The 22,153-nt window shown below is 51.4% G+C and overlaps 9 protein-coding genes across 9 annotated transcripts; 5 read left to right on the plus strand and 4 right to left on the minus strand.

The window, feature by feature from the left end:
- Nucleotides 1–43: 43 nt before the first annotated feature.
- Asppvi_009447 (putative nicotinamide N-methyltransferase) lies at nucleotides 44–1,770 on the plus strand (the record flags this gene model as incomplete). The annotated part of the gene is made up of 5 exons (XM_043305303.1): nucleotides 44–1,026; nucleotides 1,163–1,322; nucleotides 1,372–1,604; nucleotides 1,660–1,725; nucleotides 1,761–1,770. The coding sequence occupies 5 exons, from the start codon at nucleotides 44–46 to the stop codon at nucleotides 1,768–1,770; spliced, it is 1,452 nt and encodes a 483-aa protein (XP_043161238.1).
- A 532-nt stretch (nucleotides 1,771–2,302) lies between these two features.
- On the minus strand, nucleotides 2,303–3,570 carry Asppvi_009448 (putative extracellular exo-polygalacturonase; the record flags this gene model as incomplete). Its single annotated transcript, XM_043305304.1, has 2 exons — nucleotides 2,303–3,110; nucleotides 3,158–3,570. 2 exons carry the CDS (start codon nucleotides 3,568–3,570, stop codon nucleotides 2,303–2,305), a joined length of 1,221 nt encoding a protein of 406 aa, XP_043161239.1.
- Nucleotides 3,571–4,307: 737 nt separating this feature from the next.
- Nucleotides 4,308–5,388, plus strand: pmeA (putative pectin methylesterase; the record flags this gene model as incomplete). Its single annotated transcript, XM_043305305.1, has 3 exons — nucleotides 4,308–4,741; nucleotides 4,795–4,907; nucleotides 4,961–5,388. 3 exons carry the CDS (start codon nucleotides 4,308–4,310, stop codon nucleotides 5,386–5,388), a joined length of 975 nt encoding a protein of 324 aa, XP_043161240.1.
- Nucleotides 5,389–5,487: 99 nt separating this feature from the next.
- Nucleotides 5,488–10,201, minus strand: Asppvi_009450 (ankyrin repeat domain-containing protein; the record flags this gene model as incomplete). Its single annotated transcript, XM_043305306.1, has 2 exons — nucleotides 5,488–7,237; nucleotides 7,299–10,201. 2 exons carry the CDS (start codon nucleotides 10,199–10,201, stop codon nucleotides 5,488–5,490), a joined length of 4,653 nt encoding a protein of 1,550 aa, XP_043161241.1.
- Nucleotides 10,202–10,250: 49 nt separating this feature from the next.
- Nucleotides 10,251–11,382, minus strand: Asppvi_009451 (uncharacterized protein; the record flags this gene model as incomplete). Its single annotated transcript, XM_043305307.1, has 2 exons — nucleotides 10,251–11,014; nucleotides 11,049–11,382. 2 exons carry the CDS (start codon nucleotides 11,380–11,382, stop codon nucleotides 10,251–10,253), a joined length of 1,098 nt encoding a protein of 365 aa, XP_043161242.1.
- A 1,926-nt stretch (nucleotides 11,383–13,308) lies between these two features.
- On the plus strand, nucleotides 13,309–15,413 carry Asppvi_009452 (sugar porter family MFS transporter; the record flags this gene model as incomplete). Its single annotated transcript, XM_043305308.1, has 4 exons — nucleotides 13,309–13,696; nucleotides 13,752–14,566; nucleotides 14,658–15,195; nucleotides 15,247–15,413. 4 exons carry the CDS (start codon nucleotides 13,309–13,311, stop codon nucleotides 15,411–15,413), a joined length of 1,908 nt encoding a protein of 635 aa, XP_043161243.1.
- A 306-nt stretch (nucleotides 15,414–15,719) lies between these two features.
- Nucleotides 15,720–18,549, minus strand: Asppvi_009453 (uncharacterized protein; the record flags this gene model as incomplete). Its single annotated transcript, XM_043305309.1, has 5 exons — nucleotides 15,720–16,252; nucleotides 16,312–16,403; nucleotides 16,452–16,561; nucleotides 17,747–18,062; nucleotides 18,113–18,549. 5 exons carry the CDS (start codon nucleotides 18,547–18,549, stop codon nucleotides 15,720–15,722), a joined length of 1,488 nt encoding a protein of 495 aa, XP_043161244.1.
- A 296-nt stretch (nucleotides 18,550–18,845) lies between these two features.
- On the plus strand, nucleotides 18,846–20,011 carry Asppvi_009454 (uncharacterized protein; the record flags this gene model as incomplete). The annotated part of the gene is made up of 2 exons (XM_043305310.1): nucleotides 18,846–19,331; nucleotides 19,406–20,011. 2 exons carry the CDS (start codon nucleotides 18,846–18,848, stop codon nucleotides 20,009–20,011), a joined length of 1,092 nt encoding a protein of 363 aa, XP_043161245.1.
- Nucleotides 20,012–20,589: 578 nt separating this feature from the next.
- Asppvi_009455 (uncharacterized protein) lies at nucleotides 20,590–21,628 on the plus strand (the record flags this gene model as incomplete). The annotated part of the gene is made up of 4 exons (XM_043305311.1): nucleotides 20,590–20,772; nucleotides 20,835–21,246; nucleotides 21,292–21,441; nucleotides 21,495–21,628. The coding sequence occupies 4 exons, from the start codon at nucleotides 20,590–20,592 to the stop codon at nucleotides 21,626–21,628; spliced, it is 879 nt and encodes a 292-aa protein (XP_043161246.1).
- Nucleotides 21,629–22,153: the final 525 nt, after the last annotated feature.

Genomic DNA, 22,153 nt, shown 5'->3' on the forward strand with positions numbered 1-22,153 from the left:
ATCCAGGAAGGGATCTGAAGGAGCTCCTCGACGGAGATTCAACATGCTCCATTCACGCATCCGTCCGCTCCCCCGCCTCCAACCGGCATCTTCCATCCCCACCGAGTCTGCCCCTCCCCCCGACTTCCACGATGAAGACAACAGCGACGACTACTCCTCCGCCGAGGACCTCTTCTCCGCCTTCCTCCCCCATCTTTTCCCCGACGACGCGCCCTCCTTCCACGGAGACCCCGGCCAGCGCCTCCTGTACACCTCTCCGCGCTACGGCGACCTCGAGATCATGGTACCCTCCTACCCGAGCCAGAGCGAGCGCCGCTCGGAGGAGATCGCCGCCGGCTTGCCGTCAGAAGATGGCAGCGTGAACGCCGTCGACGAGGGTCGCAAGCTGTTTGCGCATTTCCTCTGGAGCGCTGCGATGGTGGTTGCCGAGGGCGTGGAAAAGGCCGACACCCTCGCCGCGCGCGGCGAGCTCGACGCCGACACGGCCATGTGGACGGTGCGCGGCGAGCGCGTGCTGGAACTCGGCGCTGGCGCTGCGTTGCCTTCTGTTATATGTGCGCGTGCGCACGCTGCGGCTGTCACCATCACCGATCACCCGTCGTCGCCTGCATTAACCGGCGCTATCCACTTTAACATTCGCCGTAATCTGGCGGCGACAGAAACGAAAGTCACGAGCCAGCCGCATAAATGGGGCACGCTGGAATCGGACCCGTGGGCCGTCGCGCACCGCGGCACCTTCACCCGCATCATCGCGGCCGACTGCTACTGGATGCGCTCGCAGCATGAGAACCTGGTGCGCACGATGAATTGGTTCCTGGCGCCGAGCGGGAAGGTCTGGGTCGTGGCCGGGTTCCACACGGGGCGCGCGATTGTAGCGTGGTTCTTCGAGACGGCCGTGCAGAATGGACTGAAGATCGAGCGCATTTACGAGCGGGATCTTATTGCCACCAGCGAGGATGGGGGCGAGGTGCGGCGTGAGTGGATGCCCGAGCGTGAAGGCGAGGGGCCGGAGAATCGGCGGAGATKGTGTGTGGTTGCTCTTTTACAAAGGAGGGAGTAGCATCTGACTGTACGGAGTACAGTCTTTTGTTTCCTGTATAGACGTGGCTCCCATGACTGATGTATATATGATCTTCCATACCAAGTACTTTACTTTATCTAGACACGCTGAAAACACACCGTACAAACCCCCTGCCCCTCCATCCCCCCAACCGAAACCGCAGATACTCGACCCTCCCATACACAACCAATCTATCCTCGTTCTGGGCCTGATCCCCCCGCGTAACCACGCAACAAGCTCCTCCTCGGTCCAATTGCAGCTGGTAACAACAACAAACCCACCCTTCCGGACGAGCCGCCGCACAATACCAGGGTACCGCTCGCACAAGCGCCTCTCACCCTGGCCGACCTTCTCCTCCGAAAGCGACACCGCATCAAACGTCCCCTTGTCAGCACAACATCGAACCCGCCCGCCGCAAGCCCGAAGAGGAGGTCGAAGAAGGCGCCGGGGAGGGTGGCTATGTGACCGATGAGGAAGAGGAGCAGCTGTCCAAAGGCATAGTCCCACTGGCGGATCTGCTCAATGCGAACGCAGACCGAATAACGTGAGTGCCACTTCCTACTCAAGTTGTTGATTCCGTACTGATGTCTCTCTCCTAGGCAAGCCACGGTTTTCCGTGGACTGCGCATTGCCCTGTGGTATGAGATGCCCTGCGGCAAGCCACGGTATTGGATAAACTACGCGACTTCATGCCCTATAGAATGCCATAGATTGACTGCATACCTTTTCCTACAAGGACACTCTGGCAATGCCTTATTTGGAGACTGTGGTAGCCCTTACTCGGGAGACAGGTAGCACAAATTTATCAACTCATGGCATCTCTTGTGCGTCCTACAAAAATAGGTCACAAGTTTCTAAATGCCTAGCGATTTGGGGCATCGTTATATTTAAGATCCTAAAAAGACCTGCTAAGGATATATATAACTGGGGACTGCTCGGACTTTAACTTCTGAGACGCGCCAAGAAAGATATTTATATAACCATGTTGGCTGGGCAAGGAATCGATCTTTGCTTGTAGACTCGGGCTACTTCGATCATTCGAAATTACGAACAGTCATATAGTCAAGCGAGAATCGATCGCAGCAGAGAAGGCAAGATAGAGCCAACATAATACGCAACCCCAGAGGACATAGGAGACTGGCTGGTCATCCTGTGGTCTTTCACGCCAAAGCAGGTAAACCATAGAAACCCAACGACCGAGTTCTCTTACGAATCAGTCAGAAACAATAATCTGCTGAAGAATCAACCCGAAGCACCCGAGGTGCAGGTCACACCCAGATTTGAAGGCGTGTTAGCACACTGAACTGTTGCCTTTCCAGATGGCGCCTTGACCGTAAAATCACTGACACTAACACCGCAAGTGCCATCGGCGCCACAATCCAGGTTCGCGACAACGGGATCATACTTGCTGCTCGTGGTTCCTGAGAACCCCTTCACGACGATATCCTGCAGGACGGCATTGCCCGGGTTACTCGCGCAGTAGGAGGCGCTTTCACCATAGCAGCTCTGGATCTGGAAGGCATAGTCGCACCCTTGCACGGTGAAGTCGGAGAAAGTCACATTCTTCACTGTTGACAAGCCATGGCCGTTACCGCTGGGGTAGGTCTTGATACCGGCTGCCTTGCTAGAATTGATCATGGTGATGCCATGCGCGTAGACATTCTGCACCGTATCGGCGCTGCTTTTCCCCAGAGAGCCGACGGAGATACCGTGCGATCCGGTGCAGGTGACATTCTCGACGGTCGCATAGTTGCAGCCCGGCTTAAAGGCCACGCAGTCGTCGTCGTTGCTCACGTTGACGGAGGAGATGGTGACATACGTGCTGGCACCGATGTCGAAGCCGTCCGTGTTTTTCGCGGGATTCGCGGACTTGGAGGTTGCGTCCATACGGAGGTTCGTAAAAATGACGTTCTCCGCGTTGCCGTTGACCGAATTGAACACGTTCGGTGGGTTCTTCTGGCGGAGGCCGGACACTTCGATGTTGCTACCACCGGTAATGTAGAGCAGTGTGGGTCGTTTATAGCTGCTATTGGATGCAAAAAGATCGTATCTATACTGTCGATTAGCTCCAGCTTCAGAAGGATAGATGCACCTTACGCATTCTGTCCATTAGCATCGATAACACCCGAACCAGTCAACGATCGGAGCTTCAAGCCATTGATCTTATTGACATTGATCATTGCGGTCCTGCCACCCCAGTAGTCGGTCGAGCCACTGAACTTGAGCAAACCCTCCACCTGAATGTCACAGTTCGAACACCCAGCAAGGTCCAGCACACTGTTCAAGTAGTAGGTTGACCCAGCGGGAAATACTATCGTGCCTCCATTGCCGCATGAGGAAATGGCCTTGGTGATGGCCGGAACATCGTCGATGGACGCACTTCCACCAGCGGTGGGAGTGCAGACGGCACGAGGCTGGATGACTGCATCAGGAGAGCGCTCAACCTGCGAGGGAGCAGCGCTGCCTAGGCTCAATAGAGAGAGAAGAGCGAGATTGCGATAAGGCGCCATGTTGTCCAATTACTTCTACAATCAATGATGGCTGAGACGCGACGAGAGATCGAAAACATATATATACTACATTGGACGAGACGGATAAATTGATCAGGCAGAGAACTGATGAGAGTCGGACTTAAAGCAATCATCATTCAACTTTGATGATTTTACGTTCAGCCAAAACCATAATGGACCCAACGCGCGTTTAGACTCCAAGACATCTGGGGCACGGGGTACTAAATTAATGCATACTCCGCGTCATTCGAGGAAAATCTAGGTCTTCATCTATGCCTTCCCCACTACCGCACTCTAAGTGTGGTAGACTAACTGCATCTCGCTACTATCCGTTTTCAGCGCGTTTCAGAGTCAGTACGTCCCCAGCTTGGATAGGGGGATTTTCAGCCATGCTGGAAAAACAGGGGGTTTGTGGAGAAAACCCGGCAAATAAATCAATAAAGGACAACTCGGCTTTCTTTAGCATCCTCCGAGGGATCCGCAGATTTCCCAGGATCCTGAGGATCCTGAAGAATTGGAGGTATGGTTGATTGGCCAGTCGATTCATGGAAAAAATGAAATAGCTTGGGCCTCAACTACGGAGAAATTCGTCTCAAGGGGTGCGCCATGTGACTTCTCCATATCGAGCTTTGTACTAGACTACAAGATTTGTTTTAATTGAAGAAGCCCATCGCTCTTGAGATTTCCTGGAGTATCAACAATCGTTTCTCAAAGACATCCAGACTCCACACTCTGGAATGTATCTTCCCTCTGTCGTCCTCGGCCTTCTGGGCCTTACCCTCGCGGGCTCTGCAAGCCCCATCGAGGAACGGAGTAGCCGCACAAGCGCCCCGTCCGGATGCCTCACTGTCGGCTCGTCGGGCAAATACTCGACCATCGGCGCTGCGTTGAACGCTCTTGGCTCGTCCACGTCCGATGCCTGCATCTACATTGCCTCTGGCACGTACACGGAGCAGATCACCATCAACTACTCCGGAAAGCTGACCATGTACGGCGAGACGACCGACACGAGTTCTTACAAGAAGAACGGGGTCACTATCACCCATACCATCTCCTCTCCGGAGGCGGGATCGCTCGATAAGAGTGCCACGGTCAACGTCGTGTCGGCCGGGTTCAAGATGTACAACATCAACGTTGTCAATGGTTACGGCAAGGGCGCGCAGGCCGTGGCGTACGCTGCCTCCCAAGAGCCATCTACCGAAGGTAACTGACAGGATGTTATAGTCTCGTTGCCAATGCCGACAAACTTGGCTTCTACGGATGCAGTTTCGTCGGCTACCAGGACACTCTCTACGCCAAAGCGGGCCTTCAATACTACTCTAACTGCTACATCGAGGGTATGTATTCTCCACTGCATCCATGTCCATCCACATATGCTAATGTCCTCTAGGAGCCGTGGACTACATCTTCGGTGACGCCTCCGCCTGGTTCGGCGAATGTGACATCGTCTCCGTGGGCGGCGGTGCAATCACCGCCATGTCGCGCACGAGCTCCTCCGAGACCACCTGGTACGCGATCGACCACTGCAACATCTATGGGAAATCCGGCCTCGATCTTGCCGGTGATGTCTACCTCGGCCGTCCATGGCGTGTGCTTGCCCGTGTCATCTACCAGAATTCCGAGTTGTCAAACATCATCAACGCCAAGGGCTGGACGACCATGGCCGCGGGCGCGACACCGCTCTACTATGAGTACAATAACACGGGTACTGGATCGGATACCTCGAAGAGAGAGTATGAGACTACCATCTCTGCTGCTGTTAGCAAGAACACGGTCCTTGGCAGCGGCTGGAACAGTTGGATTGATACCACATATTAAGAAGTGGTTGACTGGTGTGGGGTTGTAGTACAATGTTGTTGAGAAGATATTCAGGCTGCCATTCTTTCCAAGGGCGGACGCGCCAATTTATTACTTGTTTCATTTAACCCCATATTCTCTCATGATAGCCATCATACGCAAGTAGGACCGCTCCTTTGCTAACGCATAGGCTGTCTTTCCGTACTTGGCCAGGTTCGGATTCGCACCTGCAGCCAGTAAAAGGCGTACAATGGGGACATTGTAACTTTCCACTGCTCTGATAAGTGGCGAGTCTCCGGTCATTGAAACAGCGTCAACGTCTACCGCTTTTGTTGCCAAGAGGTCTTTGACTATCAAATCGTGCTGACCGGCTGTTGCCATCCAAAGAGGAGTCTCTCCTCTGGCGCTTCGTGTATCTGGCGGCACCCCTTGACGAAGAAGGGACTGTACCGCCCGCCTGTTGCCATCACGGGCGCCAATATACAGCCGACAGATCGAGCGCCGTTCATTTGTGATTGGGATTTCAAACCTTCTTTCCAAGAGTGACAGAATCATCATATCCCCGCTCGCCGCGATAGTGAGCAAAAGTCTCTGGGTGATACAAGCGCGAACAGAGATAAATCTTTCTCTTACCAATAATCTGAAGATATTGTACCTATCAGTGGGGTTCCGAGTGGCCATCAGCAGAACCCCCTCGGTGATAGGGACTGTGTCTTCTTTCAGATCCAGAAGCACTTCCATTACATAGGGACCAGATGACATGGCGCTGAACACTGCTGCCTTGCTCACTGATTCCGTAATCTGGAAATCACTCCTACGACTGAGTAGCAGCTGCATTATCCATGCACCATTTAATCCATTGCCGGCCGCGGCAACAAATGTCGCTTCTGTAATGACCTTATCATCTCCGACCATGCTCAGAAGGCGATTGAAAAGTTCGACGAGCTCAGGCATATGCAGTTTGCTTTTTGCCGCGGCTACTAGCACCGCCTCAGTGAGAGGCGTCGCGCTATGGAGACGGCTCAGTAACTGTGCAATGAATAGACTGTTATGAGAACTTTCGATCGTGGCTGCAACAACCTTTTCGGTGATTTTTATCTGGTCACCAAATCGTTCGAAGAGGAGAGGAAACAGCTGTTCAGGCGCCCAGTGCTGTCCTGCCATTACCAAAAACTCTTCCGTAATCTGGTTCACATCGATGGGATATCTGAGTAGCGTTTTGACCGCATCCAATGAACCATTCAAGGCGGCAATAAGCGTGCCGGTGCTAATTGGAATTCTATCTCTGGTCTCATCAATAAGGAATGAATAGATCTCAACGCTTCTTTTCGGCGAAATCTGAATCATTCTCTCCGTAATGTGATGTCCGCTTTTGGCAAGAAGCATGCAAAAGATATCTTTCGCAGCTGGAGAGTCCCCTGCTGCTGCTTCAAAGATCTCATCCGTGATCTCGAACGGATAAGACTCAAGGATCCTTCTGACGATTTGCCGATTACGCCCTGCAGCGGCAGCTTTGAGAATCGTCGGCGACCCCAAGATTGCATCCGGCCGGCCCTCGAGGAAGCGCGCCACGGTACGATTTCTGTCCGAGAAATTGAGCAACAGAAAGACGAGTGCGTGCTCTGAGACAGGGGTCATCTCTCCGTACTGCTCCAATAAGAAGGTGATGGCCTCATCCCTCCCCCATGAATTCCACGCCGCGACTTCGACAACCTCCTCGGTCAAAATTAGATCCTCCTGGCGGTGTCTAATCATTAAATCGATCAAGGTCCCAGGTGAATTGGTCTTCGCTGCGAGTTGCATCGTCTCCTTGTCAATGAGCGAGATGTCATCGTACAGAGTTAGCAGATTTGTTAGAATCTTCATATTACTGCGACAATATCTTCGGCAAAATCGACGCGCTTCCAGTAACTGATAAGAGCCTTATGCACGGAGTCTCCCGTGTAATAGACTTCTGGGCTATGTAGATCGCTGCAGCGTGGATCATCTCATGTGTGAGGGCGCCTTCATTCGACCATTCGGTAAAGATGGGACGCATATTGACTTCATCACATCGTCTGAACGCTTCCTCGTGCCAGGGCAATCGCCCGCAAGCACGCTGTGCTAGGAGTCTAACCATTCGTATGCCATCCCAATGATTTCCGGTGGCCAAAGCAAGTGTCTCCTCGGTGATTGGGAGTGAGCTGCCAGTTCGATCCAGTATAAACAACACTAACTCTGCACAGCCATCGGATATGACAGTGGGAATCAAGTCGGCTTCTGCAGTCAAACCATTGGTTTCTAAGCAATCGAGTATTGCTTCAATGATCGGGTATCCCTCTCTCCCCGATGCAGCAGCAAATCTAATGACACTTGGTGAGGCCGGAACGCGGTCTTTGGAATGCTGGAGCAGAAACGTGAGCGTTTGACTGCCATGCCGCTGCGTTTGTACTATTTCTGCTGCACGGCTAAAAGTCAAGGCGGAGACAGGAAGGTTACCCCCTGAGATCTTGAACAGTTTTTGCATCATCTGGTCTCCATGTTCAAAATTCGCAGCCGCAGCCTCAACGACGTGAGCGCTGATGGGAAGCTCACCGCCCAGGGTGTCCAGGGAGAAGTCAAACATCTCTGCAGTCATTCGCTCTACCATGCAGACCAAGATTCTCTCATTTATAAAGGCCACCGCCTCCCGATTCCGCAGAACTTCCTTGTAAAGATTGTCGTCTCCGGTTTTTGCCACCAGTCTTACGAGGGCCATCGAGGGCGAAAGTTTGAACCCCCTGTTCTGAATCACGCGCAAGACACATGCTACCTGCTCTGGGATAACAGTGTGGCTCTGCAGCTGCTGTATGAGTAGCAGGATAGGGTCTTCTTGCGGGCACTCCAAGACTAGCGAGCCCCTCTGCCAAAGAGCCAGCACAAGGTCAATTATACCTGGCCCATGCTTCCTATTGAGCAAAGCGTAATAGGTGAAGTCTGCACTGATTGGGATCGTTTTTCCGACGTCATCCAGCAGAAACTCCGCGAACCTTGCGTCGCGGTTCAAGGCGGCGTCTGTAAGAACTCCCTTGGTGATTGGTAATCGACCTTGCAGATTTCTTGACAATGCCCTCAATATATCGGCGCCATTTTCACTACAGCAAATTTGTAGAAGCATTTGTTCAGAAACAGGAAATTCGAGGCCAAAGTAATCCAGCAGCAAATCCCACGTTTCGGTAGAAGCTAGCATCAAACGCCTCTCTGGGATAGCCTGCAGTCTTCCTCTATCAATGAGAAGCTTGACGAGGCCCGCCCCTCTGCGCGGATTCTGAATTGCCGCGGCGATAGCTTCATCGGGCAGCGGTGTTAGACCATCTGTCAAATCCAGCAGAAGGCCGAATACGTCGGAATGGCCCCGGATAGCACTCTCTTCGAGCGGGGTGGTTCCTTTCGAACAACGTGAATTAATAAGATGATCCCGCAGCAGATGGAAGTTTTCCGCTTCTGCGTTCCCTGGCTCGCACAGACGACTCCGCCTGGATAGTGCATGGGAAATGAGGGCAGGAATGCCCCATCTCGCCGCAATGTGAAAAATAGAGAACTTGAATGGAACATAACCGACGGACAGATTGAATTGGCGAAGAAGGTCTAACCATGTCTCTCGTGCTGAGGAGTCTAGTTCGAAAAAGGCATCGTGGCGTTCCGCGATTTTGAATTCGGATCCTGCCAAATGAGCATGCTCAGGCCAGAATTCCACACAATAAAGCAGAAAGGAACGGTCGCCAATAGCATTGCCCAGAATTGAAGATAGTACCGGTCTTTCTTCACCCAAACCCTGCATCAGGACGTCAATGCAACGGCTAACGAACTCCGCGTGAGCTAGCTGCTCATTGATGATATGGACATTTTGATAACGAGTTAAGAAGTCCTTGACGGATTTGTGGAGCAGCATCACCCTGTCATCGTGAATTACGACCAGTAGGCGACAATCGAAGACATCCTCACGGACATACGCTACTCGGTCCTCCGGGTCATCTGCTTCATAGAGATTGCAAGCTTCCGCTACGTCTAACAGAGTCAATGGACGACGGGCAACCACAATGACGGTCAATAACTGGATGATCGTGCTTTTGTCCTCCTGGCAATCTTCAACAGCCATGTCGAGCATCCTCTTGTACATTGAACTAAGGCCACTCGGTAATTTTTCTAGTGTCGCAACTGCGTCCCTCGATCGAACTCTGACTAATTCACCACATGCCAAACCAGCCCATAGGAACGTTCCCTCGGCCTTATCATTCAATATTGCTGCAACATTGCGGCGAATATTAGCAGAGTATTGCTTCTTCACACTCAATTCTTCGACCTTCTGCTCGATGAAAATTGCAAGATCGTTGCGGATCTGAGAATATGAAGCAAGATTTTGATTCGGAAACTCAGCCAAATGTACTCTGATTTCTTCATACGGACGGCTTGTTATCAAGATGTGAATTCCGTAATGATTGTTGCGGGAATCACCGGATTGAAAGCTTCGGTTCAGCTGTGGCAGCAGAGATTCCAGCACTTCATCGTCGCATTCATCCAAGGCATCAATGATACAGTACAGTTTCGAATCGCTGCTATTCCCAATTTCCATCAAGACTGACCACAAAGCATCAAAGGAGGAGAATAGCTTATCCTTGTGACCGCGGTACTTTGATACAAGGGGTCCCAGTGATGACGGACGTTTCTTGATTGTTTGGTAGAGCAAGCCACGCAATACAGCCGTGGCAGTCCTGTGGTTTTCAGAACTCGAGTCGCAGAAGAAGGAGGCAAGTATGGCATCTTCACCTGCAAATAAGGGATCTTCAAGCAGCTTTTCCGCGAGGGTGATAGCCATCGTTGATTTGCCTGTTCCTGGATTGCCGTGAAGCCACAGAATGTTCGATTCACGCCCTGCAGCTCGACTTTCCTTCCAAGCCATCGCCTGATTTCCGGTGATTCCAGAACCCATTCACACGTCCCCGACCTCCTTTCCTACGCTTGAGCGCGTTTAGGTCATCTCCGGGGTCTGTCAGGAAAAGCTTTTCTAAACACTCCTTTTCCTCCATTGTGAGGAATTGATCATTCTTCCCAGAATATGGAACAGGAACGACTGATAGAAGTAAACGGCCATAAGCAGCTGCTGTTAGTGCTGCATACGGCTGCCAATCCTTGTGTTTGTGGGAGTCAGAATAGTCGCAAATGCCACGAATCACAATTGAGGGAAGATGATTCATCAGCCCAGCTGCTTCCATCTCGAAGCATAAAATATCGAGGTTCCGAGTCAGCATGTCGCGTGTTGGGCCGTCCTTCATAACCTGGTTCGCGGAGGCAATTAAGCCGTAGTGAATCTTGGGCTCGTCCGATGCACGGGCTTTTCTGGGAACCAGGTGGAGCGCATCACAGTTCTGGCATGTATCATCTGACCCCACATGCGCATATGTTGACTCAAACAATAGGTCGTGGCTGTGGCCTGGATAGGGGAAACCGAAGCCAATTCCTCCATTAGCTTCGGACCGCTCCAGGAGTGGATTAGCTATTGGGTTCTCATGACAGTGCAGCTCTGCCTGTAGCTTCGACATCGGTGTGAGAAGTATTTCAGGAGGCCTGTTGAGCATGCCACTCTGCTCAAACCGCCCACCAGCCACGGTTTTGCCGTAGTCATATTGTACTACTCCGCCGTAACTAGGTGCGTGTGGGCTTACTAACCACCACATCGCCTAGCCGTATATCAACTTTTTCGCTGGGTGCGCCTCCCCCGATCCCCACCAGCAGCCCATATTGAAGCCTAGGGAAGGTAGAGCGCATTTGAGCGACGACTGTAGCAGCCGAAGTAGTACCGTAGACACCGGACGGAAGACATGCCAGAACCACATTGTGACCGCAGATATTACCCAGCGTGTACGTGTTTGTATCGGTCAATGGCTGCGGCAGTCTGTCGTGGAATTTGTCGAACATCTGTCTCGCAGCGGCCATCTCCAGCGGCAGCGCGCTGATCCATGCCACGGTATAATCATAGTGCGATCGCGATCCATGCATGGTTACAACGAATCTGAAAGAGATCTTGTGCCCACAACATTCTCGAAAACCCCTGAATCGGTGCGACGCGGTGTTGAGTGGGGTAAGTCAACTTGAGGATGCGAGGCTAGGCTTGGCGTCAGCTTCAGCGTCAGAGGATCATTTCAGCCTTGTCCTCCTCCTCGAGCCAATGAAATCTCCTGCGCGTCATGGCGTACTGCGTCCACCATGATGGGCTGAGCTTCCATGGTAGCAAAACTGCTGTCACCCTTGATTCAAGGAACGCGTCAGCAGTGGAACTAAATTGCAGGAAACAGCATGCTTGCATGGAACGCGGATGATTGTGCGACAACGAGGGAAGATGGATCTGTTGATTCTACCAGCATTTATATCACATGACCTTTACGGTGTTTGAGCTATATGTCACGTGGCCATCCACCAGGTCAAACTCGTGTCACGTGACCTATTGCTGATTTCTAGGTTCTCTTTGGGCGTAATGGGAAGAAAAGAGGAAAGAGGTAAATTTTCGTTGGTTGTATGTTTATTTATTGCTCTCCAAATTGACAGCAAACGATTGTCATTGTTCTCCCTTGCCTGCTGCTAACTCTGAGTGGGAAGGCTAAGAGGTACAGTCTTGATTATGTATTCCGCCTACTAACACACCCTGCGATCTGCCGACAACAAGGTATGGATTGCCAATCGAACTGGATTTTATCGGTCATGTTGTAAAAGAATTCTATCAAATACTGCGATTAAGCCAGACTCCTCTGTCCTCGAACAGCTGTGGTGTCGTGGAGGCCTCATTCATTGACAGGGTTAATGCTGACCACCATTTCATGGATGGATATGCATGGACGGACGAGGCTGAGACATTATATTGGTTATCATTTTTCATAATTCTAATATCTGCTGTATGAGTATTGGCCCTCTATAAACAGAGATATGCCTGACTCAGAACAGTGACTGCATGCAGATTGCACGTATTATTCCACTTAGGCGACGACATCGTAGCTTCTTGGCATAGCGAAATGGCTTGCGTTGTGCAATTAAAACAGTCAGTCAACCAGCATAATGTATGACTAAGATCAATATAGAAAGTGTGTTCTACACATAATCTACAGCTGCTGTAATGCCAATGCATGACAAGGCAGTCAAGACTGTATGAGGCTGCTTGGTTACGCTTGAGCCGGATTGGCGCACGGGAGGCGTTTTGGCCGCGATAGGATCCACTTAAGTACCTCCACAGTACCTAACTGCGGAGAAACCAGTGGCCACTAATAGTAAGCCCAAGTGCTAATGACGGGTGGCTTCAGGCCCCCGCATGGGCGCAAAACTCTCCCAAAAGGACCGGCAGTTGCAATGATTGGCAGAGACGGGTGTCAAGTGATAGACAAGTGAATATCCATGCAGCCACTGATCTCATCCCACCCTCGAAGATGCCATCTCCGATTCGCTTGCGCTCGGCTACTCGGATATCCTTCGTCCTTGGTCTCTCTGAACTCAAAGCAAACCGTCTAAGAGAACAGGGATCCCTGAAATTATGACAGCATACCCGAGTTTCTGCGGCCGGGACAGCCCAGTCAGAGACAATGGTCGACTATATTTCCGGGATTGTGTATAGAATCGCGATGGTCTTCCAATAGGCTGTCACGTATCCCCTCCAGTGTTGGAACTGGAGTGGAATATGCCTCATCAGTTGACTAGCCGTCCAATGAGCGTGTCCGTCAGCGAGTCAATCAGCCCTCATGGAGACATCTCCCGTATTTTGGACACTCTTCCCCAGACGATATAAGACTGGAACAATCCCCACAACTCATGCAGTGGAGACGTTGTGCCCGCATTACCCCAGGTTATGTCCCTTGCACGGATACGGCTGGGTGAGAAGACACCGTAGACTTTGTTCCATCTCTCGACTCTCTGTTACCTTGAAAGATTACTATCCACACGATGAAAGAAGGTGACTTGCCTTCCACTCCCTCGGAGGAGTTGGTTGGTCCCAAAGGAGAAAAGCCCACGGCTTTTCAACATGATGAGGATACCACTCAGCGAAAGGACATTTTCGACCTCGAAGGCCGGTCGCCCAGTAGGCTGAATGCGGTATTTCAGAACCCCCTTGCCAATGTCCCTCGGGATAAACTGCTGCAAAATGTGGAAGACTTCTGTCAGAAATACGGTTTGATGGACCACATCGACGCATTTCGCAAAGGAGCCCTCATCTCGCAGAATCCGGCTGGTGCTCTGGACTTGCCCGAGCTCAACGAGGACGAGAAGGCTGTTCTTCGTCGGGAGGATACCCACAAATGGTCCCAGCCATGGCGACTTTATTTCTTGGCTTGTAGGTATACCGCAATGGATAGCAGAGTACCTAAAGCAGAGCTGATCTCCACCAGCCATGTGCTCGCTGGCCGCAGCAGTTCAAGGCATGGATGAAACAGTCAACAATGGCGCTCAAGCCATCTACCTGAAGCAGTTCAACATCACGGACAAGGATCACCCTGAAAACTCGAGATTTTCCCCATCCATGCAGAGATACCTCACCGGCCTCATTGTCGGTGCACCGTACCTGGCCTGCGCCATTCTCGGATGCTGGCTCACCGAACCTCTGAACCGCTATCTCGCCCGACGAGGTACAATTTTCCTCTCCTGCTTCATCGCCGCCGTCGCCTCGATCTGGGAGGGAGTTGCCAACTCCTGGGTCAACCTCTTCATCGCTCGCTTCGTGCTCGGTCTCGGGATCGGTTCCAAGTCATCGACTGTACCCGTCTACGCGGCTGAATGCTCACCAGCCCCGATCCGAGGCGCCCTGGTCATGATGTGGCAGATGTGGACGGCGTTCGGTATCATGCTGGGGAACATCATGGGCGTCGCATTCATGGGGTTGTCTGACAACCTCTCCTGGCGTCTGATGCTGGGCTCGACCGTTGTCCTCCCGCTGATTGTCTGTGCACAAGTCTACTACTGTCCCGAGTCTCCTCGATGGTTGATCGAGCACAACAAGATCGACAAGGCGTTTGCCGCGTTCCGTATCCTCCGGCCGACCGACCTGCAAGCCGCCCGAGATCTGTACTACGCATATGTCGGAGTGGAGCTGGAGAGGAAGGTGAACAAGGGCAAGAACTTTTTCACCATGTTTATCGAACTGTTTACGATTCCCCGCAATCGTCGGGCTACTCTGGCTACCTGGATCGTCATGTTCATGCAGCAGGTAAGACTTCCAGTATTTCATCTTCGAAAACATTTACATCACTCTTTGCACCATTTCTACCACAGTCCAGTTAAGTAACTAATTCCAACAGTTCTGCGGCGTCAACGTAATCGCCTATTATTCCACCACCATCTTCGTCGATTCCGGCTACAGCATCCAACAAGCCCTCCTCGCATCCATGGGCACCGGAATCCTCAACTGGGTCTTCGCTCTGCCCGCCTTCTTCACAATCGACACCTGGGGCCGCCGCAACCTCCTCCTCTTCACCTTCCCCTTCCTCGCCATCTGCCTCTTCTGGTCCGGCTTCTCCTTCTGGATCGAACCGGACAATCCCTTCAGCAAGAAGCGCGTCGCGATGGTCACGACAGGGATGTATCTGTTCGAGGTCTTTTACTCGCCCGGCGAGGGTCCCGTGCCGTTCACATACTCGGCGGAAGCATTCCCGCTGCACGTGCGTGAGGTAGGGATGTCGTGGGCGACGGCGACGACGTGGTGTTTCAACTTCATCCTCTCGTTTACGTGGCCGATGCTGCTGGATGCGTTCAAGCCGCAGGGTGCCTTTGGGTGGTACGCGGCGTGGTGTTTGATCGGCTGGGTGTTGATCTTGCTTTTTGTTCCCGAGACGAAGGGTAAGTTTTGGGTCATGTCATTCGTATGCGTGCTAATACTAACGGTTGCAGCTCTTACGTTGGAGGAACTGGACCAGGTGTTTTCGGTTCCGACAAGGAAGCACGCTGCGTATCAGATTAGGAACGCCGTTTGGCATTTTCGGGTTTGGATTCTTCGGCAGAAGCTCGAGCCGTTGCCTAAGTTTTACGAGGGCGAAGCGGCTCTGGCGGAGTCGTAAACCTGTCTTTCCATGGCCGTGTGAAGAGCAATGTAGGTTTGTTGCAGGCTGTAGATGATCGGATATTTTGCACTCGGTGCATGTGGATAGTTTTTAGACGCTTCAAATTGTTTCGTTGATACCTTACCTGGATTAGTATTCATGATCAATTTATTCGAGCTTTCACTCCCCAGTAGGTTGGACAACTTCATATCCGGTCCTTTCAGGTCGAAGCCATCAGGCTGTAGAGTCTGCTGCGTTCGCGACGCTATTACAAGCTACGCATTGATGATCGCAGCGCTCTCATCCATCAAACAAGCGGGATCATCACAATCCATCCCGACTCGAGACAGCCAGAAAGTCGGAAAAGTCAAACGACCACCTCCAGAATCCGTTACTGAGAGCGACTGGTCGTTGACGCTTGAGGCCCGCCGCACCAGCTTGACCGTGGCACTGGCGCGCACCCCGCTGTTGTGCCATCCCCGTATTGAGAGGGATATGGTTTGGCAGTGTCAAGGCGCGAGGGAGATTTACTGCGGGTTTCGGATTTGAGGCAAGCGAGGGTTTAACCTCTTGAGTGGATGACCAGGCTCTAGATGACTCTGGCAACCTGGTTATCGCTCCGCCCATGATATCGTTTCCATTCAGACGTCGCAGAGACGGTTTTGCGTCCGCTTTGCTTCCAGTCATTGTGGGCTTGTGCTCCTTCATCGGTTCCTCAAAGATACCGAGTTTATCGAGCAGTTCGTGGACAATCGGTCGGTTGTTGCCATCGCGATCGACTTCTGGGAGTTTTGCATCCTGCTGAATGGATTCATATAACTTCCTCAGACCGGTAATCAGATACGCCTGGTGTTCCTCTAACATATCCACATATCTTCATTGTCAGTTTCATCTAACAACGAGGTAGAGGACTTACCCAGCGGGATACTTGCGTCGCAGCGGTTTCTTCTCCTGATAGACGCAAGGGACGTTGTCCCCGCAGCGAATGCATGGTTTTCCTCCATCGCACTGAGAAGTCAGCGCTGTGTATACCACTTACAAGAACGAATGACTTACTCTGGCCTTTTGCGCACGGCACCGATCGCAGGCCCTGCTGATCCGTCTGCGCGTCCCATGGGTCGCTTGGCAGTGATCGTCGGCGTCTGAGGGGCGTTTTCGGGCGGATCCTGACCTCATGGCGTGGTAAGAATATTGTATCTGCAGATAGATTCAAGCGATCAAAGAGATGGTTGCTGGTGAGAGCGAGAACTGTCCTCAATAGATTATGTATCCCCTGATCCTCGCTCTTAATCATCGACTTGGTATCAAATGCAAAATCAAACGATTAGAGGAGTATGACGTCCAACACCCACTTACAGCCTCACAGCCCTGGAATCCTGGTTAGGCTCACTGGCCTATTATGATTGGCACTAAGCTGGTCCACTGCGGTTGCATTCAATCATAAAGGCATGTGATGAGCACCTCTGGAGCTAAGAGTCTGTAGATTATAAGGTTTAGAAGGTGCACAGGATAAGCTCCAGTAAAGTCAATTCGTCCCTCACAGACCAGGCCAGAGCCTGGTCGAGTTGTCCTAAGCATTGAATTATGCACAGACTGACCCAGGGAGTCGACATCGTGATGTCCACCTATGTCTCGGTACATATCTTGCTCTAACAAAATTCATGAATCAGGAACCTGGAATTCCTCAGATAAACCTGATCATTACCATGGGGAATGCAATGCGGGAATGGAATTATGGAGGATGCTTCCGCGGGCATCCGCAGTGGAGACTGGAATGGAACACGGCCAACGGTTGCTCTCGATGCACCAATGAATGCAACCAAATCTCCGGCAAGGTTCAACAGTTACAGTCTTTATTCGATATGTTCAAGTGTCTGCATCATAGATTGATTGGTCTCTACACAATAGTAAAAGTAGGCTGCCCAAATCTTGATTTCTTGACGGTGGATACTTCTAGGCTTGGATTAGACTGCCAGCTGGATTGCAGACCATCATTCACTCACTTAATCTTGACATTCTAATTGGATGTATCCTGGGGTTACTGCGTTCGAATTTAGTACTAGGCTATATTGTTTCCCGATGCAAATGTAGTTCGGCAGTGAAGCTGTACTGTCTGATTAACATGTGTCGTAGCTACGCTTCTAGATATTTAAGTATAAGCTAAAATGGTATCCAAAAGATCCATATGAACTAGAAGCATGCTCTGACTGATAAAACACCTATCCGTTTCCAGAACATGCATGATCACCGCATACACTCCACCATGTCAAATATTCTCATCTCAGCGCATGAAAATTACAACAAGGCGTCGTAGTGGAACGAGCCATGTATATCATGGGATCTATCACTACCCTCAACGTCGGAAGCCCAGCCGCCTCAAGTGGCTTTACAAGCTCCTCAACCTCCCATTCCAACCCAAACATCGGCCGTAGAATAACTACCAGGGTTTCAAGTCCGTCAAGTCGTTCCAGCACTGCAACAACGGCTGCCCATTTATCCAATCGGTCAGCCGGGGTATTCTCACCATACCGAGCCGATTCCAGATACAGATGCCKGAACGAACTGAGTTGCGCCTGGGATAAGGCGGACGGGAGTTCCAGCAGGGTGCGCGGATTCTCAATGTAGAATGTGTTTTCGCGGTAGAGCATTTCAGCCGTCTCGTCGTGCCTACCTTTCTCAGCAACAATCATTCAGCAACAGAGGATTAGTAAACATACACCCTTCTACAGCTCAGCAGCAACGCCAGGGCCCTAGCTTGGGTTTGGACCTCGGGTGAAGGACGCCCCACGACGTCGTCAGACGTCCCCTTCCGTGGTGAGCAGCGGTGGTGGTTGACTCGACATCGTGGACAGAGCGGCTGCGGGCGCTTCTCGGGCTGCTCATCTTTGGATAACTTGCAGAGAAAGCTACGGAATTTGCGGATTCTGCTGGTTCCCACGTAGGCGAGGTGGACGGTTACGGGGAAGACGAAGATTTCTCGATAGATGATGTCGCGGATTTCGCGGGGAAGACGGAACAAGACCGACGCATCTTGATTGCAGAGCTGGGTATCAGAGGTGCTGTCTTTCTTTTTCATCTTGCTTGGAGCTCTTCGGGGCATTTTAGATGGTTGCTTTGATGATTGTGTCGCATCTTTGCGCTTTTGGCCTGCCATTTGTGAAAGGGAGATAAATATCTCTAATGAATGCAAAGGTGTGCCCACACTCAATCCTTGGTTTAAATTAGGTTCTATGCTCAGCAGAAAGAGTTGACGCGCTAATACGGCGATCTTGTCTCCTGAATGATTTGGTGATAGATGTAAGCCTGCAGGATGCATGGATGATGGAGGGGTAACTGCTTGGCTAATTCCCCTCACGCGTTGTTCCCACGCGTCGACTTACTCATTGGCAACCTCCAGCTCGCATAAATAGGCTACCATCAGAAACCTCTCACCCAGCAATAAAATCCAAAATGGATTCTGTCCTTCAAGAATGGTATCGCTCCGCTGGTTTCACGGATGTTCAGCAGCAAGCAATCGCTGAAGCCCTGCAGCGCTTCCACACAGCAAATGGCCCGACCACGAAAGGCATCATCGACAGAATTGAGGTCGCAATCACACAGACTTTCATTGCCAACGACGCAATGGTTCAACGATGGCCCTCGGATATCCTGAAACTCATGAACCAATTCCCGCGATCTGCGGCCCCGCTTGCCATAGAGTTTGGGACATGGGCACGATCGTGGGATCAGGAGGGGCGGAAGCAGGCCATCTCTATATGGATATCATTGCTGGCGGTTCTGGTCTTTAATTGGAAGTCGTATGGTGCAGACGGTGCCCTAGAGTCTATGGGACTGAACCTATCTTGGACTCTCAAGGATGACATCGACGCCATTCGGTACTATGCCTTGTCAGGACAGTCACTCAAGGTTCTCGGTAAGATGGCCAATAAATTCTTTGTGAAGATAATCAAGGACGCTAGGGCCACTCTCACACTAACCCCTTGGTCTGGTGGCTGGCTGTTTTGGTCCAGACTGAAGTGCTACACGACCAACCCCGCTTGGCGACAATCTTACAAAACATGTTCTCATTCTCTCGGAAGCTGGGAGCCATTGATCATTATGCTCGTGTATTGGTCTTGGAAGATGCTTTCTATCACTGGATTGAAACGCCAGGCAACATAAGTCCAGCCGAGAAAAAAAAGCTACAAGACTCTCTGAATGAAGTGTCTATTAGTTGGATTGATCAAGATGCCGAGCGCCCTCCAGTCGACCCTCTCGCCATGGTCCGGAGCCACCACCAAATGGCCTCGCCAGAATGGAGGGCCTATACAGAATATATTGAACCAATCATTGCAGAATGGTTGACGGGCCAAAGTACAGGTCCCATGTCTACGGTCATACTGTTCCTTTACGGAAAGCTAAATACCCCTTCGTATAGAAAGGTGTACAAAGTCAAGATGCAGATTGAAGAAGATTTTTCTGTCGATCCCATAATGGCGGCTCGTCACCCAACTGCAGTGGACACGAAGGCCACAATCGAGCAAGCGAACAAGGAGGCTCGGAGGTGCATCCGTGAGGAGCTGGGACCGAAGAAGGCGGCCCTCGAATGGGATGAGTGTATGACACAAGCGACATGATTCGTATTCGCGCCATCTACCGAGATGAGGCCAATGATGCAAGGGCGGTTGCGTGGGTTGAGGAAGTGGACATCCTAACTGAAGACATGTAAATCTCCAGACTAGCAGAACCACATTCCTGAAATAGATTGACCTGTCCCCATTGACGGCAAACATCCCATGTTCTACGAGTCATGCGACCACGAGTCATGCGCCTGTTGGATTCAGGGGCTGTTTTTAATAGATTGACGGACGCTTGGCATGTCCGTTCCGCTGTCTGGAAATTGTTTGGTCCATGAAATGGTTGAGCGCCAAAGAGTCTGCCCTCTGGACCCAACACTTGGCGCTCCGTTTCGACATACAGAAACAGTTCCATTGGCGGAGACGACCCTGAAGAATGACCAAAGAGGGAAGAATTACGAGGAAATGTCTTACCGTCTAACCAGAACTATGAAACCCCCATTCTTGGCGTTTTCTTCCGCCCTATTGCGGGCATATATAGTTCTCCTGGAACCCATGTTGGTTGCCTTCGCTATCCCTTCCATAGCTATTGACTAGCTACTTCTCTCTTTATCTCTATATTGCATTACTCATATATAATGAAGGCTACTTTCTATCTCGCCGCAATCCAGCTGCTGGTCAGCTCTGTTTGCGCTCTTCCGCTGCAGGACAGCCAGATCCCAGGACATCTCGACGCCCCCGCTGGCAGCGCTTGGGCGGAGAAGCGCCAGAGCACTTCGACTTGGAACCCCCCAGCTAATCTTGTCAAGCCTCTCAACGAGGTACACATCCTCCCACCTCTAGCCATCAGAAGCCCACCGGCTAACCCTCTGCACACATCCAGGTCTGGGAGCACCAAATGTCCACGTACAGCAACCCTATGGGATTCAAGAACTATGGCTTCGACCAGGTCATGGCAACCCGCGGTAAAATCAACTATTGTGTGCGCTGGGACTCGAACAAGAAGGTAACTGCCGCACAACGCAAGCAGATCGCCACTGCGTTGAACCGCTCTTTCAATAAGTGGATCGCTGGACTTGCCGGCTTCGATGGCTGGCCGTATAAGACGGTGGAGGTGAATGTCGTTGGGTACGCCGTGCGCGATCGATCCCTCCTGGAAGGCGACACCTCGGGACTAGAGATCTACACCAACAAGGATGAAGGCGGGATCCCCGAATGCGATCCGGCGTGCGGACGGTTCTTCCACCAGGACGGTGATTATAGTCGTTGTCCAGCCGGTGCAAGTCGTCACTACGGTATGCGCATTTCCCTACTGTAACTAAATTGGCTAACGATCGTAGACCAGAGCCTATGGCTCACCGATGGCTTCCAGGGCGGCGCGGGTGGCGACTGGGGCCAGCGCGTGGGCCAAGAGTATTTCATGCAGAATGTCAACTCGGAGAATATCCACATTCATCTGCATGAGCTTGGACATACGTTTGGCTTGGATGGTTAGTCGGCTCCTTGTTTCCTTGGATAAGTATGTGCTGACACTGCATATAAGATTTCTACGACTGGACTCCCACTGGCCAAACGAACTTCATCATGCTGGCAGGGAGTGCGACACAGATTACCGAGTTCGATATCTGGATGCTCCGTGACTGGTGGCGCCATCTGAAGAACCGGTACAATCTGTAGATCTTGTAGTCGGTCCTGTCATTGTTAGGGGGTTGCCTTGTTGTTTTTGTCTATCCATATTCTGACAATTCTGCATGTGTTGTCACTGTATAAATGCGCCTTCACCTTGGATTTGTCAGGAGTACTGCTGGCAAAATGGTCCAGTAACTAACAGCTTTTATTGTCTCCCTGACAGTAGTTGCATTCATTATACCTAGGCAGCATAGTCTTAGGGTCTATACTGTCAACGGAGATCTGAAAATATTGATTACCTACCAGTCCTTGAATGAAGTCGGTGACTGTATATCTATTTCGGGTGTTCCTGTGCGCAAGGTGATCAATCTAAGAATCCAACTACTATATCAGGGGGTTCAGTGTGCAACACAGAGTGGGATAGCTTGTATATGTATATGTATGATAGCACTATATAGTGCCTAGGGTAATAATAGAATCATAAATCGGAGGAAGAATCCTGCGATCTAAAGGAGATACAAAACTGCGGGCAGCCACCAGCCTTCCTCCCCTCACGCCATGTGAAGGCTTTAC

Source organism: Aspergillus pseudoviridinutans (genome assembly GCF_018340605.1).
Source record: "Aspergillus pseudoviridinutans IFM 55266 DNA, scaffold_7, whole genome shotgun sequence".
NCBI classification, from domain to species: domain Eukaryota; kingdom Fungi; phylum Ascomycota; class Eurotiomycetes; order Eurotiales; family Aspergillaceae; genus Aspergillus; species Aspergillus pseudoviridinutans.